Below are 17,702 nucleotides of genomic sequence, written 5' to 3'. Positions count from 1 at the left end.
GATAGTCAAACAGATTAGCAAATTGAAGTTTCTGTTCATAATTAAACATATTACTGACCAGTGGTCCGCATTAATGTGGTGTGATTAGCTGTTTCTAGTATGTTACTAGGCATGTGTTATATTTGGGTTATTACGCATTTATTTGCACACCTATTTTACCAGCATCTGTGATTCTGCTGAGGAAGCATGTTCCATGTTGAGATTGAAAAAGTTGAGTTTTCAGATTAATAACTTTTTTTATGCCTTTAGCTATGTGATTTTTTTTTTTTTTTTTTTTTTTTATCCCTGTGGTAATGAAAATGGTATCGAGTATTGAATATTTTCCTGGGTATCGATATCAAGTTTGAAATTTGAATATCGTGACAACCCTAGAACAACCACCAGTGCATTTTTGAATTTTGCTATTAAACCTAACTTAATGTAGGGGTTAATTTTAGCTGCAACTATATATAAGTTAGAACATAAAACCCAAGGCAAGGTGAATAAAGATCCAGCTCATGGATAAACCAAAGACACACAAAAAGCGCTTATTAAACTTGCCCTTTATTTGACTAATTGTCTAATAATTACAAAAATGTAGGCACCTCCCATCTGTATGTACAGATAAGATGCTTGTTACCTTCTGCCAGCCGTCATTTCTAAAGCAGTACATAACAGATTAATGTATCAAGCAACATCATCCTTTAAGTGTTTGAGAAAAAGAAATTAAAGCAGTTTAAAATGTGTTTCAACAGCCAACAACAAACCCGTGATTGAAGCAATCGTCAAAAATAATTCCAATCCCAAAACAATAAATAAAAAAAATTAAAAAATGGTGAAATTAGGTGACGTGAAATTTTCTCCCTAAATGAGCCTGAAACATAGAGCAAGCGAACCAAATTCCAAGGCAGCCATGCTGATTTCTGTCGTTTAACTACCGTCCCTGGCTGCCTTTTACTTTCCCGGATTTACTTGCTATAACATTGTGAACAAAACAATCGTGTTTTACAACATATTCAGCACTTCAGAATGTTTGGCAGTAATATTTTCTTTGCTTTCTGGGGGTCTAAGGGAACAAAGCAAAGAGCAGCTCCCTCAGAATGAGTCTTTGGACAGAGCGATGATGGTAAAGCGGACCTCCTGAGGGTCGCGGGCCATGAAAACCTTACAGACCTCTACGGCGTCCTGGAACACACAAGCAGAGCAGAAACTCTCACTCTCCAACATCATGGTTACACAACATGTAAAAAAACAAACAAAGAAAACAACAATTTAAAGATTTCTGTTAAACAATTTCTTACCTCAAGGAGCGTATCATCTGTGGTTTTCCCATGAACGATGGGGAAGGGCTTCCGTCCATCTAAGAATGAAAGGAACTGCTGTTTTTAACCTTTTCATTATCGCCTCGACTGTTCATTTATGCAAGTTTCATCAAGTGGTGATTTACTTATTTCCTCAGTTAAGCAGAGAAACATCCGTCTTACTTTAATACCACTTGTTCTCGTCTTTGCCGTTTTGAGTAGGCCTCATATTTTAACCCCATAGGACCGGCAGCCGGTTAAAGATCATTAGATCAAATAAAAGTTCCTCGAAACTCAGATCAAATTACAAAAAAAAAAAAAAAAAAGTACTGATGCCTCAGTTTTGTTTTGAATTCTGGCACCAGTGCTTTGGTGGAATCAAAACGTGGAATATTTTCTCTCAAATAAATGCACTTGAATTTAGGGCTAAAGATTTCTTCGCTGTGAGATTTTGTTTCGGCAACAAAAGATGAAGTTATAAGCCTCGTAACACAATCTTTATCATGGGCGCTGAATTGTGACAAACGGTAATAAAGATGTGAGTAAATAAGCAGATGCCTGGGATACGGGTGCTTTAACTCACCTAGTTCATACAGCTGTCCTCCGACATTCACAAAAGCTATAAAATGCAGATTGACCTTTTCATCTAAACTTGGCGCCTGTGGCAGACGAGAGAGAACTTTGTTAATTCCTAATTCCTTTATAGGCTGGTCACATTTAACACAACTGAGGCGTAGCAATCCCAAACCTCAGTCTGGCCCTCCTGTGCGCTGGATTCATGCGTGACACGTATACTCTGGAAGAAAAGGTACAACAAGAAGACGTCTCAGTTATTTCAACTCTTCTCCTTTATTCCAGGCTCTGCAGATAATTATTTATTTATAGACAAAATGAATCTCCATAATCTCTTCGGCTTTGTTTTACCTCGTCTTTTTCCAGATATGTGGCCCTTTCCTCTGGGGTCATTTTGGCCGTTTGTTCAAGAAACTTCTTGAGGGGAGAATTAGGCTCTGTGGAGAAAAACAAATTAACAATACAGTAGTACTCACTTTGAAAAATAAGTACATTTAAACTCTACTAACCATTACTGTCAGGGTTCTTTTTTTATATATCTATAGGTTCATTGTAAAAAAAATAAAATACTAAAGTTTACCATGAACAAGACATATCTGCTTCATATTTCTACAGAGGGCAACTTAATAAGGAGCCTGGAGGAAGACAGAAACGGGAAGGAAGGCAAGAAGGACACAATCATTTAAATGATATGGAGAATATCAAGGAAGAATAAGATACAAGGAAGAAAGGAAGGACATAATGGAGGGACAAGGGAAAAAAAGGACACAAGGAAGGAAGACGGCACTTGAGGAAGCAAGGATACAAAGAGGAATGGATGTGTACATAAGGAAGTACACAAGGAAGGAAGGACAAAGAAGAACAAAAGAAAAAAAGAGGGAAGAAAATTTTTAGATAAAGGGATAGGAAATACATTCGCAAAATTAATCTTTTTCCGTGCTTATCCACACTTGGAAAACACTGAAACTTTTATTTTACTTAAACCTTTACCAGCTTTACAAAGCTAAATTTGGTAAAACAGTGGTGGCTTTATTGTACTGAAACAAGGTATCAAACTTTGCAACTTAACCGTCAATGTCAGCATAAACAAGGCATTGCTCTACAACCATGGCTCAACGTGCATCTCTTAAAAGGCTTTAAGTTGGAGCGTAGGTCTGTTCAGCATTAAAACAATCTGTGTATTCATTAAAACACATTCAGAGTTCAAGTCAAGTTCAGTTTTTTTTTTTAATTCAGCCACAATGATCCAATACTTTTCCAAAACACCTTCCACTGTAATTCCAGGGCTGAGTCTTTAGAGGTCGGTCTCCCTATGCGACCCAGTGGGAACGGCGTGTTCAGAGCGATGCGCAGGGTGAGGTTTCTATCATTCTGCCTACTCTCTCTCGTTGCTTGTGGCAAACTTGTAAAAACCGGGGGGCAGAACTGAAGTAAAAGGTAAGAATCAACTGCACACCCATCGGCTTAATTTATTATTTGCATTTGTTAGACGTCTCAAGGCAATATATAGCAAAGGATTTTATTCAGGGGTGTGAAAGTAAAGGGGTGTGAACACGAATGCGCACCAAACGTTTCACCTTTATTCATGTTAGACATTTATGTGTAAAAACAGAATGTTTTAAACCAGGACTATTTCTTCTGTGCGCTGCCTCACGCGAGTCTTAGGTTGGTGAACACTCACCAAACTGCAGGTGAGCCTGGTTGTTTGCCACTGCGTGAATCAAGCCGATCGTCCCACAGGCGTTCCCAATGGTTTGCTTGACGAAGTAGACGTCGGGGGAGACTCCCTGCCCCTGGCCTTTGAGCCTCTCCTCTTCTTCCTGCTTAAACGCCTCGTACTGGACCGAAGCGGCAGAGGGAAGAGCAATAATTGGCCGTCAACAGTTCTGGTAGGATGCTCAACTTTAATTAATTAGTAGCACGTACACTATAAACGCCTATCAGAAAAAAAATATATATGTTTGCATATTGAAATGGACTTGTGTGTGTTTGTTTCTGGATCAACATACCTTCTCCGTTACCGGGAAGAGGAGCAGCACAGCGCACACAGGTCTCGGTACCAAGCTGAGAAGCTCTGGATCCAACCCGTAGACGTCCCCGAACTGCCAGGATGGCTTCATGCCCAGACAGCTGACGAACTAGGTACAAACAGAGTCAACTAGCGTGCAAAATGAGATCGTTTAGCATTGTCAAAATAGTAGGTCGTGGAAAAACTCTGCCCGACATATTAAGTATCCACAATAGCAGAATAAAGCCAAATATGGGTTGTGGAAGCAGAAGTGGCCTGCATATAATTGAGTCAGAGTTTCCCATGGCTGGGTATCACCTGTTGATCTACAATCAGCTAAATTAACAGGTCATTTTTTTTATTATTTTATGACCTAAATACTGCGGGTGCAGCATCATTGTAGTGTGGGCCTTGCACATTTGAACACCATTTGCAACTCTATTCTCGCAATATATCGTTAAATGGAGATAAAAGGCACTTACCTTGGTCATGACCTGGAGTAATAATAAAACAGAGAAAAACAGGAAATTGTTAAATGCACATTGTTTATTAGCAAAAGCCCCGACACAGGGTGCAGCTTTTGTTCTTGCAGCTAGCCAGCTCAGTAGCTTGTTCTCGCATGCTTCAGAATGAATGACTTCAATAAAAGCTTGTAGGTATTTTTTTTTTTAATTAGGCGTCGGTACATACTTCTGGATTGGACTCCAGGGGCAGCCAGCGTGGAGAGTCCATTTTTTTAAGTGTCGTTTGATGATATGTTTGCTGCTAACGGCGCGCTGTGGCTCTGATTTCCAAAGATCTGCTTGACAGCTGGGATTCGCTTCCGTGTGTCTCATCGGCGCAGGTCCACCCGGAGGCGACTCGCGGGGGCGGATCACTGGGATAAACCGACGAGAAACACACATTTTGAGAGGATTTATGCTGTTTTTAAGAATAAAATACTAATTTTAACTACCTTAATTTAATACGTGTTTATTTAAATAGATACTTCATGGCTGCCATTCCTATAAAACTAAAGGGTTTGCTTTTTACACCCCCTTCATGAATCTTAGTGGATCATTCCAGAATGTTGGGTGTCACGTGTGTGTGGCGTTGCCTCAGTTTTATACCTTAGTTTATCAAGTAACTGCAAAGTTTAATCAGTCGACATTTTTTTTATTTTATCCTAAAAAAATAGATAAATGTTTGCATAGTTGATTGGGTGACTTACTTTTCGTGTCTCATATCCATTGCCTACCAAGCGGGGTCGCTAGAGTTTAGCGCAGGCCGTGTGGCCGCTCTGGCCACAGCCAGATTCGTACGTCAGTGTTGCCGCCATATTGAAAGTGGCAGCTTTGCTGGAAACAGGTGCAAAAAGCTGTGTAGTGTGCATTGTTCCATGGGGTTATAAGTCAAGCTTTGAAACACAATCCTCTCCTGTTTCACATAGATAGAAGAGACCAAGCTTACTAGGATATTAATGCAACATTAATTAGATTGAACATGTCAATTTGCACAATTAAGTTCATTTATGGATTTGGCATACACAATTGGACTTTAGTGTCAAGGGCTTGCAGGGTGCGAAGTCAGACATTGATTATAAAGATATGAACTTTAGATTAACTAAAATAAGGATAAAGGAACTGTACATGTATGCAAAGCCATTAAAAAATTTGAAGAATAGAAAAAAATAGAAAGACAGGTTGTGACTGTGCAAATGTGCTTCTTTTTTAACAGCAGAATAGCTAGGCAAGGCAAATGTATTTGTTTTGCACATTTCAGTACATGGACAACGCAAAGTCCTTTACATGATTAAAACATAGGACAATAAAAGCTGTATAAAAGCAAGTTGGAATAAAATGTAGAACAATTGAAACAAAAACAAAACATGGGAAAAGCAAGCAATAATGATTTTAAAAACAGTTGGACTACAAATTGAAACTAATGATGTTTCAGTTAACAGTTCAATTAGAACAGTCAAAGGCAATCCCAAACAAATGTGTTTTTAATCTTGATATAAAAGAACTCAGGCTTTCAGCACTTTTGTTTGTTCCAGATAAGTGGAGCATAGGAACTAAATGCTGCTTCTGCATGTTTGGTTCTGGTTCTAGGTATGCAGAGAAGGCTGGAGCCAGAAGACCTGAGTGGTCTGGATGGTTGATACACTGATAACAAGTCTGTGATGTATTTAGGTGCTAAGCCTTTCAGTGATTTATAGACTAACAGAAGCATTTTAAAGTCTATTCTCTGAGATACAGGGAGCCAGTGTAAGGACTTTAGAACTAGGGTGATGTGCTCTACTTTCTTAGTCTTAGTGAGGACGCGGGCAGCAGCGTTCTTGATCAGCTGCAGTTGTCTGATTGACTTTTTTGGCAGACCTGTGAAAACACCATTGCAGTAATCAATTCTACTAAAAATAAACACATGGATTCGTTTTTGCAGATCCTGCTGAGACATTAGTCCTGTTATCCTGGAAATGTTCCTCATGTGATAGGAGGGCCGGCTTTGTAATTGTCTTTAGATGCTTTAGATGGAGGTTCAGGTCTGAGTCCATCACTACACCCAGATTTCAGGCCTGATCGGTGGTTACTAGCTGAAGCAACTGAAGCTGTATGTTAACTTTTATTAGTCCTAAATTTATTACCTCAGTTTTTATTTTTATTGAATTGAAGAAAATTTTGGCACATCCATGCATTGATTTGTCCTAAGTATTTACTCTGCCACAGACTGGAAACCTGTCCAGGGTGTACCCCGCCTCTCGCCCTGTGAACGCTGGAGATAGGTACCAGCAACCCCCATGAGGGATTAAGCGGGTCAGAAAATGGATGGATGGATGGATGGATTTTGATAAGTATGGCTTAAAGCTACTGAAGTTCCAAAATTCTGTCTCTAAGAAAGTTAAGTAAAAAAAATTTTTTTTTACTAAAGCAATGTAGGCCTACCTCACTATATGCACTCAATTCTTGATGGAGGCTCTCATTGCGTGAATGACTGCTTCAGTCTGGCATAGCATGGAGGCAATTCGTCTGTGCCGCTGCTGAAGCTTTAAAGAAGCCCAGGTCGCTCTCAAAGTGGCATTCAGCCTGTCTGCACACAGGTTCTCTGTGGTGTTTATGTCAGGAAAGTTTGCTGGCCTGTCAGTCACAGTGACACCATGGTCTGTAAAACAGGTATTGGTACTTTTGGCTGTGTGAGTGTAAGTTTTTGCAACCTGATAACTAGACAAATGAACGCGAGTGTGTGCATTATCAACATTCAGTTTATGGTGAGACACATGAGTAACTGATGAGCAAAACACCATAATACAGTTGGTGCAGGACCATGCGACAGTTCTTTAGCGTCAATAGACACAACATATAACCGACGAGCTACAGTGGGCCCTGTTGAAAAATAAACTTAGCAGCTCCATAAAGGTTGTCAATAGAGAAGGGCTCTAAAATTTCCTGGTAGGTGACTGCACTGGACCCTTGGACTTGAGAAAAGTCCAACAAAAGTGGGCCAAAGTGGGCCAACACCATCAGATGACTTAACGTTGCTACCCAAATCATCACTGATTTTGAAATGAAATGCAAACGTTACTTTCATCCCTAAAGAGAACTTTGGACCATCCATTCATCCATTTTCTAAGACGTCTATCCCTTGTGGGGGCGCGAGGGTTGCTGGAGCCTGTCTCCAGTTGTCAATGGATGAGAGGCGGGGTACATCCTGGACAGGTCGCCAGTCTATCGCAGGAACAAATTAAATTATAGACACTTCCATGCAGCAGAGGGCACAAATAGTTTTTAGTCGACATAAAAGTAACATAAAAGTTTATACATGACTAATAATAGTAATATCATCTTTATTGTCATTGAAACATACATTACACCTCTGCATTTAACCCATCAACCTAGGGGAGCCCGGGAAGCAGTCGGGGGTTGAGGGTCTTGCTCGGGGACCCAGAGTGCAGGCAGTCTGGATCAAACCGGGTACTTGCATCCTTCTCAGAGCGCAAGCGCCACCACTCCCTCTTTTATTGTCATTGCATTGTCACAAGTACAGAGCAACGAAATGTGGCTTGGGTTTTTTGGTTTGTGGTGGAAATGTGGCAGATTCATTCAGGAGTGGGACTCAAACCCACGCCTCCAGTGGAGACTGCGATCTGAACGCAGCGCCTTCCTGACTAGTATCGCATAAGGAAGTATTCAGGATATGGAATCAGGCTCACGACAAAATATTGTATTAAAAAACTGTCAATTTTCAGACAGATCAAGTTAATGTGGATTGCTGTAGATATTGGCATAGAGGAAAACGAGTTAAATGAGAAATTTGCTAGAAGTGCAGCAAAGGAAAAATCTAAATGTGGAATGACCAAAAATGAGTTACAGATTGCGAAGAAATTGTAAGAAACAATGGAATAGAGAAGCCAAGATTCAAAAGAAATTGGGTGAATTTGGAAATGTTATTGAATAATCGAGAGGCAGATGCTATATCAAGAATGAGATTTGGTCATACAGGATTAAAAAACCTGCTTAAAGAAATTAGCTTAAAAGCCATAATTAGGGCATCATCAGGGCAAGAATAATGCAACTATAAGGGACTTACTTTAAAGAACATCAGGGAACAGATTTTCCTGATTTCTTATATGTATATATATATATATATATATATATATATATATATATATATATATATATATATAATATAATTATAGAATATATAATTATAATATATATATATATATAGATATAATATATATATTATAATATATAGATATATATATCTATCTATATATATATATCTCGATAGAGATATATAATCTATCTATAGTATATGATCTATATTCTATATAATTACCTTATATATATAATATATATATATAGATATATATAATATATCTATATATATATATATATAATAACTATTATTAAGGACCATCTTTGTTCACAGATACAAAGAAAGAACGAATATAAAAACAGAAAATAAAATATTGTATGCCAGAGGAAGCTTGGTACAAAAAAAACGGAAATCAGACATTGCAGACATTATGGTAATTTAAAAATATGAAATGACCCACTACATTCATATGTTTTAGACAGGAGATAAATAATAAATACATATTTTATGGTGGGGTCCTTTCGGCTCCAAACGCCGATCCACAAGGTGGCGGTAAAGCATGTAGAATGTGTTCGCCAAGCGAAATGACAATAGAAGAAGCACATGATCAAGAAGAAGAGGAAAACGAAGAAGAAGCTATGTTTTCAATAACTCTGTAAAAAAAAAAATACAGAAAGGTTTAGAGTTCGTTTTAAAAGCGTGGAAGGTCAAGTCGTCAGCTTGACTGTCAAACAAAGATGCCAGCTGATGAGGATTCACACGGTGAGTTCCGAACGGGTGGAAAAGGGCCAGAATTCCTCTACATTTTTAGCTCCTGAGACACAAGGATAGATAGAAACAAGGGTAGATTGCTCAAAGTAAGATCTGCCGGACCAGCGGACATGTTCCAGCAAGCTTTCAGCAAAAGGTTACACCAACCCTGTTCTTCTGGCTGCCTCAGCGTTTAAAGACGCCACGCATCGATACAAAACAAATACACAAATACGCCAGAACACTTTCAGTCATTGACAGGGAAACGGGCGCAGTTTCCCTCTTTGATTCATTTCCATACATGCTAAGTGGATCCTAGTTATAATCCAGCGTGTTCAAATGCAGTGCGACCTATATTGTTTAAGGAACATGCTCGGGACATTGCACCAAGTCAAACGCTTTGCAGCAATCCCTCCTGCCCGAGCAAGTATGTGGCAACAGTGGAAAGAAATAACTCCCTTTTAACAGGAAGAGAGAGCAGACAGCAGAGAAGCACTGGTCCAGGAGCATCTTCTGTGGTATAGAAACCTCAGTAGGCAGCAGTAGCTCAGTTAGTGGTTTCCTCAAGGACAGAAACAGAGCGTAACACTTAAGCTCTGAGCCTGTATGATCTATGGGAGAGGATAGTGAATATAGTTTGTCAAAGAAGTAGCTCCATCAATGTTTTTATTGGCGATAAAGACGTCATTAAAAACAGAACGGACACCCTGCTGTGGTCTTTGATTGCTCTCACAGCGTCTTTACCAGCCAGTACTAATCAATATGTTATCAGGCTTTATTAGTATCTTTCAAATGGATTTATCTCTATTTATTTTTTATTTTACTCTATGCTACTCGGCAGTTAACCGAGGCTCATGAACCATTCAGACCTAAAAGGGCTTCAGAGCTTGAGGGATGAACCGGAGTTGGGTCTATTTATAAGATACAACTTTGCGACGTACCTGTTATGATTTGGCCTTTTTGGCACTTCTTCTACAAGTAGCTTGTAAAAAAAAAAAAAAAAAAAAAAAGGGTAATTTTTCACAATAATTTATGAAAATTAAACAAGTTGACCCAACTTTAAACGCATAAAACAGTATTTTAACACCAAAAAGCTTATTCCCAAACAGCTGTTACTGTAGTATGAGCAGATGATGGTCAGGTCTGTGCTTTCAGACTGCGCTCATCAGCTGTAAAATTAGCCTTTTTTTTTCTAAAGCCGTTGCCATTTTTAAACACACTTTGCACAACATGCTTTCATGGCCAAGTGCAAGAACAGGACATCTTTGAAAGACTGCTGGAAATTCTGGCACTTGAAGCAAGGTATGAAGAAATTAGGGGTGTCTTAAACTTTTGCACATTGAAAATGTTTGTGCAGTGATCTGCTCTAGGGAAAAGAATAGAAAATGATGATTCATGCAATTATGCTTATATGGAGTTTTTTTTTTTTTGACACAGATGATTGGTCCAGAAAGTGAATGGACTTTCTTCTGTATTTCAGGCATCAACAGTGTTGCAGACAAACTCTCCAGGCTGCCCCCAGATCTGTTAACTGAAGCGGTGAGTTTCATGAAGCATCATTTCAGGGTGTGAAGTGAAACGGCGTCCTTGCTTTCATTTCTTCCCCATATCGTTGACATCTGTTGGCGCACACTCAGCTTCTGAAATGCAGAGGGTAGAATGGAGGAGACTCTCTAACGAGTGTGTGGTAAGATTTGCAGCGACGTGTGTTCGCCTAGATAACAGTAAGCTGTTAACCGGGTTGAGTAATGTTGCTCATTTTTTTCTTTTTTCTTTTTTTTTTCAGATCAGCAACTCTCTGCACAAAAGCCCCCAGGATGTGGTGTTGGAACGTTTGAGGTTAAACTGCATTTCTGATAACTAATCTTTTAATTTTCACAGTCTCAGCACATTCTGTCCTATCTGCAAGGGCAAAATAGTGGCGTAGACTCAGCTGAAATTTCTCATGTGAGTCAGTATTTCATTTTATTTCAGTCTTCTTCCCAAGTTCCTCTTTCCTGATTTCTTTTAATTATTTTTTTTTTTGTATGTTTATCATCTGGACAGAGATTTCAGAGGGCAGGAGTAACATTTGATCATGAAGCTGTCCAGAGCATTATCAGATTTCTCCTGTTGACGTTCAGGTAGTGGTATTCAGGTTTTTTTCTGACTGAACCCAGAAGGTTAACTTGGTAATCGTTCTTAAACGAATCATAACGTCCGATCGTGCAATGCGTAGAGGAGCGTGTCATTCTTCTATCAGACCAAGCATCGATGGCTTCTGTCTCCAGGTCCGCGGGAAAGAACAACCTCTCTGCAGATGAACTTGTGTCGAAACTGAAGGAAGGCTCCAGCAAATGGCCCAAAGCTTCTCTTCAGGTCTTGCACGCGTTGTGGAGTGAACAGGGTGCGGCGGTGCGTGCCCAGCAGGACGCGCAGTCCATGCTCAGCATTGGTCAGGTACGCTCAGATTTAACAGCATTTCCATCTTAAGAAATTCTTTTAGCTGCAAAAGGCGTCCAGATTTTAGAGCAAAGAAAATAGTAGGTGTCTAAAAATTGTCCCACCTGAGCTGTGGATCTTTGCAGCTCCCCCACTGATACTTTGCATTACTTGTCTGTTTCTCTGATTAAAGGTGCACAGCCACGTTATTTGATCTTTTATTTATTTATAAATCAGTAGCTCACTCTGATTGCATACAAAGTTTTTAAGAAAGATTGCGTGCCTGGTATCGTATTAGTTGTTATTTTGGCGTTTTACGCTTTGTTTTTGCTCAGTTTGTTAGTAAATAAAGCCTTTTGTGTTTATTTTTAATAACAGAGGAAGTACAACATTGCGCATGTGTAGCAGGGGATAAAACAGGGAGGCGGCTAACTGGTATTTAGCATCGCCCAGTGAAACAAGGTTGAATGTTCCAAGATCCAGTGGGGGAAAAAAACTTTTCTAGAGGGATGATTGGAATGTCGCTGATAATACAGTATGACCGTTGGTGTCCACTGAAGCAGACGCTAAACCTGCTGATTGCTCAGATGTGACCGCAGAGTTGATTGATGTGGGTAAATGTTCTGATATGAGGCTCTTAAAGTTGCTGTAGATGGGCGTATTTAATTTATAACGGTTGATCTTCGATCACGCAGAGCTGCCGCTTTATTGTGAGAGATTGCAGAGAACCAGGCTCGGTCCAGGATTATTTACAAGTGATTTATTAATTAAGAAAACCGGCGTTATGATATTTCTGCGATACTGCCAGTAGGTGGCGCCACTTCTATTTATATCTGGTCATCGCCAGGGGCCTGTTTCAGAAAGGAGGTTAAGTGAAAACTCTGAGTATGTTAACCCTGAAATGAGGGAAACTCTGGGTTTTCTGTTTCAGAAAGGGAGGTAAGTTAAACCTGAGAAAGCAGAGTAAGTCAAGCCCGTTTCTGAAAGAGAGGTAACTTATACTCAGAGTCAGTTACCATGGCAATTTACTCTGTGAACCTAACCTGGTCGGGAGCAGGTTTTCTTCAGAAAACCCAGAGTTTATTTTGGTCTCCTCTCCTTTTTTAAAAAGGAAGTGGTGTTTAAACACCTCATTGATTCTTTGGGGACATATTCATTGCTCACATTTCAGTCACGCAGAGCGGATCAAAGGGAATGAAATGACATGACCTTTTATGGATGATCCTGCTGACGAAGAGGCTGTATTACTTCGTAGGGAGTTACATTTACGTCGGGAAAGGATTTTGAGGCCCAGAGTGGATTTTTTGTCATATCCCTATACTATCACAGCAATTTATATGGTGTTCTTCATTTGCTAAAAAAAAAAAAGAAAACAAAAAAAAAGATTTTAAAATAGTTTCAATACTTCCTAGAATTCACCTGTGACCATACACTCACCTCTAGCTTTAGTTTCAAAATGTCGATTTCCAGATCTGCCTTTTGGATCTGGCGGTCCAAGTATACAAGTTCTTTGCTGTTTTTTTCTATCTTTTTAATAAGAAGAAGTCTATATAACTCCTTAACTGGCAACTGAAAATACATTAGATTAGAGTTACATCATGAATGTAGTCTAAAATTCAGAATGAAACTGTGGCATTTACTGTAAATCACTGAACTGTGTCCATCTGTGCACCAAAAGTTGATGGACCTTCCTCCTGCTGTTCTTCCACACTCTAAGGGGTAGAGATAAGAATGACCATTTATAGATATAAACTTGGATTCTATAGGCTACTCCACATATAAATGTGAATGTGTAGATTGTTTGATGTGTAGACATATAATATTAAAATTACCTCTGTAGGCCTGTCTGTGGCAGCAGAAACGGTTTCTTCATCCCCATCATCCTGTGCAGATGAGCATTTCATAGAGTACACTTTATAATACTATTTGTCATAATTGATGGTGTATGGAGTAGGCTACTGACAACTGTATGGGGTACTGTTGGGACAGGAGGCTCCAAGAGGCAGATATTACCATCCGAATCTGTTGGGACCAACAAAAAACCCAACCCAAAGTAATATAAATGAAAATATCACATTTAGTCTATATAAAAAAATAACACTGTAGGTAGACCTCTAACATTTTATGAAGGCACTTAAATCTTCTGGAGTGACTGGCTCTGATGAAGTCCCTCCAGGAATTCCCTCAGCCATTGGCCTTCCAGCATTTAGGCTCAGGGGCATCTCTTCTGCATTTGTCAGGAGTGGTGGTGTAGGTCCTACACCTGTTTTACGAGCCTCTGCCTTCTGTCTGTTGGCTGAGTAGAAGTCAAATGAGAATGAACATTTAGACCTATGTCAAAAATGCTGCTGCACTGCTAGACACTGAATGCCATTTAGTCATTTAATAGGTCAAATGTTTGTAAAGCCAGGTAGCTACTCTACTCCTATGATGTGCTCAAGGCTTACCTGCTTGAAGTATGTTTTTATATTTCATTTTCAGCTGCTGCCATAATCTTTTGATGCCTGCAGGATTGCACCTATCCATGAAAATTAAATTAGGTTTAATAAAATACTGTTCTTCCAGTTTCACCTCTGATATTATAACAGCTGGGTAAGTTACTCTAAAATAGTTCTTAATTACTAACTACAAATTTTATCTTCAACAAGTCTAATTAGATTAATGTAATAATTACTGTCTCTAGAAAGTATTGGTCTACTTACTAATTTGTTTTACTTACTTATTAATTACTTTCTAAAACCCAAATCAACCTCAACCACTTGAACAATACAAGGAGAGACAAGAAACTGCACTTCTAATGCTTTCAAATAAACAATATTGAATTGCATGAATTAATCTTAAATTGACCAAAGTGTGTAACTAGGAGGAAGTTAAATTAAAAATATACCTTTTAAAATTTGATATCAAATCCACTATTGTTTTCTAGTCTTTAATTTAATTACAGTATTTAGATGACTTAGTAACTTAATTCATTACACCCAACACTGTATAAAAATAATTAAAATGTAAACTTACGCATTGACTCGAGCAGCTATTTTCACCCAAGCTAACTCTCTCCTTTGCCGCTGCAGCCGTGTTTTTTTTTTTTAATACATGTTCAAATTGTGCATATGCTTGCATAAGCACATCCAGTTCTGCTGGTGAGAAATATGCACATCTTTTTTTGTCTGACGCTGTTGCCATGGTGACTCGTAATATCTGCGCTCCATTGATAATGGCTTTTTATAGTTGTGGTGCACACGCTTAACTCAGAGTCAGTCAACTCAGAGTTGATTGAACTAACTCATTTCAGCTGTTCTGAAACCCAAAACTCAAAGTTTCCCATCTCAGGCTAAGTCAACTCAGAGTTCAAGTTTTAACTCAGAGTTGGTTAAACCTCCTTATTGAAACAGGCCCCTGGTACTAAAGCTATGTTTACCCACAAAAAGGAGTGTCAAAACATTATCAAGATGGAGGCTTGGTGTATATAACTTTATTTTATCCTGATCAAACTTTTTTTTCTTTTTTTTTTTTTAATAAGTATATAATGTGGCTATATACCTTTAACTCGTTCCTTGCCCGGCCTTGTTAGTTAAGGTGGAAGTCAATGTTTTTGGAAGGCTTACATAACTTCCATTTTATGACGCGTGGAGCCGTAGTGATCGAGATGTTCAAAGCTTGGGATGTTGCGATTTTGTGAGCACCTCACAGATCAGGCGAATGTATACAGAGACTAAATCACACCGTTGGACTCTATTAATTAACTGACCTCTGAAGTCGGTTGCACTAGATTTATTATTGAGAGGCATGTGAGCAAACAGGGCTGAATACAAATGCGTTCCACTCTTTCTGATGACCTCCATTTTTGAACAGCTCTCTGCTTTGTCTTGGTCTGCCAATAAAACACATTGATGTAGTTAAAAAAGTTTAAATTAATGGTTGTGAATACGTTTCCAAGTCTAATCTGATGGTCACAATTTGTTTAACTGGCGTGTGCCGTAGCTCGTGGACATGCAGTGGAAGCTGGGGATGGCGGTGAGTTCGGACACGTGTCGGTCTCTCAACTCGCCGTACGTCTCCCTCATGCTCAAGATCGCGGAGCCCTCTGGACAGATCAGCCAGAAAGCTTTCGAGATGACCATTCCTCAGTTCCAGGTTTATGTCGGCCGACAGTAACTTTGTTTTATATTCACTAGAATTTAATTGTTCGCATACTGACAATGTTTTTTTTTTTTCTCGTTTTTCTTTTTGCCTCTGAAGAATTTTCACAAGCAGTTCAAGGAGATGGCAGCGATCATGGAGACCGTATGATGCCGAGAACGCCTAAGTGTGCAGTTGGAACCAGATTTCGTAAGAATGGACAGAGGAGCCGCTTGACGTCTTTTTTTGTGTGTGTTTAGTGTTTTAATATGTCAATGTGACTTGCTGCAAATGTCAAGTCTCAGCTTGTCTCTCTCCACAGGTTGTAAAAGCTCTTACATGATGTGCTTGCAAGTACTTCAAGATAAGAACAGCTGACTAAAAGACAGCTTTCAGGGTTAAGTAGTTTATCCTGTTGCTTCTAGTGCAAACCCCCGAGTGGTTTGCTTAATTTTGCAACACTTGTGTCCATCATGTGACTGATTTCAGACAAACTGTAATACATTTTCATTTGTGCACTCCAGCCATGGGTTTCATTGTTTTTTTTTTTGTATGTCTGTATTGAAGGACTGTTAAGTGAAGCATTTGAGCTTGTCTTTCCCTGTACATGCTTCTTCTCTCCGATCAGTTTTGACGACTTCATTGAAACACTGTACACTGCCCATTTTAATGAGGTTTTCAAATAATAAAGCAGCCTTTCCATTTTAGGATTTTTCTAACATCGAAACAAGTTGTTTTTTTTATTTAAAAAGAAAAAATAGTGTCTTAGTTAGTGGTTTTGAGTCGTAGCATTAGGTGTGACCTGTTTATCCTGTTTCTATCTTCTTTTTTTACATTTACATTTTTTTGTCTCCCTTAATTTTTGCAGTTCATGGTTTACCAGAAGGCTTTCTCTTTCAACAACCCTTAATAAAGGGTCCATATTTTCTAAAGTTTACATAGAAAGCAAACTGTCAGTTCAAAAGATTATTGTGAAGATTATTGCATATAAAATAAGATGTTATTGTAGGAATTTTGGATAGTTCTGTTTGCCTGCATTTAGAAAACAAAGTTTTCAACTAGTGTCTAAATGTGAGGATCAAACCAATAAAATATTTAAATGAAAACAATGTTTAACATGAATTACAGATTTGAGATGTGGGACATTAAAAAAATGAGTAGATTTGAATAAAAAGGGAAACAGTTACTTAAAGTATACATAAAAAGAAAAAAACTATTTAGAAAAAGACCAAAATGGACTGAAAAACTTGTTCTTCAAGACTTCCAGAGCCTAGAAGAGATATTCATACTGCTTGAACCTTTTTTCATATTTTAAGTCATTTTATTAGTATTTGTATAGCAACACAAAATGGTGTAAAATTGTGAAGTGAAAGGAAAGTGATAGGTGCTTATAAACCGAAAACCAGGAAATGCGCCTATTTGTGAAAGTGTTGTCAATTTTAGACGGATTTTATAAACATTAAAAAGTGCATTCTAAAAAATAAAAAGCCGATGTTTTAAGACTAAATCATTTGGATTCTGGATTAATTTCCTCATCAGACTTTTCAAAAATCATTGGGAAGTCACACGTTTTCTATTCTCCAGCAACGTCATCGCGCCGCACGTCACCTGACATTCCTGGCCATTCTGGACATCCGTTGGATACCTTTGGCAGCCCGCGTGGTAAGATAAACAACGGAGTGTCTGGAGCTCAGTGGTCTGGAGGCCTGATGGCGTGCTGTGTCGCCGCTGGGTGCTCGAATCGCTCAGACCGGAAGGACCGGTCATTTCACCGGTTCCCCAAAGACCCGGAGAGGAGGACTCTATACTATATGGCTAAATTTATATAGTCAATTTGCTGGGTTATAATTTAGTTGTATGTGCCCTGGGCTTCCAGGTGTTGTGTCGGCTTTGGCTTTGCCCAGCAGTTCTGCCCTGCTGTCACACCATGGCGCCACTAATTTATATCCTCCCGGACTGTAACCTCGCGATAATCC

General features: G+C 39.0%; 2 protein-coding genes across 2 annotated transcripts; one reads left to right on the top strand and one right to left on the bottom strand.

Moving 5' to 3' along the window:
- Nucleotides 1-523: 523 nt before the first annotated feature.
- uchl3 (ubiquitin carboxyl-terminal esterase L3 (ubiquitin thiolesterase)) lies at nucleotides 524-4,687 on the bottom strand. Its single transcript, XM_012864404.3, has 9 exons — nucleotides 4,552-4,687; nucleotides 4,344-4,355; nucleotides 3,863-3,991; nucleotides 3,535-3,691; nucleotides 2,205-2,290; nucleotides 2,029-2,076; nucleotides 1,864-1,939; nucleotides 1,281-1,339; nucleotides 524-1,164 (listed from the first exon to the last, which is right to left on the bottom strand). Exons 1-9 carry the CDS (start codon nucleotides 4,591-4,593, stop codon nucleotides 1,075-1,077), a joined length of 699 nt encoding a protein of 232 aa, XP_012719858.1. The 5' UTR covers nucleotides 4,594-4,687; the 3' UTR covers nucleotides 524-1,074.
- A 4,342-nt stretch (nucleotides 4,688-9,029) lies between these two features.
- commd6 (COMM domain containing 6) lies at nucleotides 9,030-16,449 on the top strand. Its single transcript, XM_012864405.3, has 7 exons — nucleotides 9,030-9,198; nucleotides 10,667-10,725; nucleotides 11,068-11,133; nucleotides 11,233-11,309; nucleotides 11,457-11,625; nucleotides 15,589-15,741; nucleotides 15,847-16,449. Exons 1-7 carry the CDS (start codon nucleotides 9,174-9,176, stop codon nucleotides 15,895-15,897), a joined length of 600 nt encoding a protein of 199 aa, XP_012719859.2. The 5' UTR covers nucleotides 9,030-9,173; the 3' UTR covers nucleotides 15,898-16,449.
- Nucleotides 16,450-17,702: the final 1,253 nt, after the last annotated feature.

Source organism: Fundulus heteroclitus, chromosome 7, assembly GCF_011125445.2.
Source record: "Fundulus heteroclitus isolate FHET01 chromosome 7, MU-UCD_Fhet_4.1, whole genome shotgun sequence".
NCBI lineage: Eukaryota > Metazoa > Chordata > Actinopteri > Cyprinodontiformes > Fundulidae > Fundulus > Fundulus heteroclitus.
The sequence above is the reverse complement of the archived record's forward strand: the minus strand, read 5'-3'. Positions and strand labels throughout refer to the sequence as shown.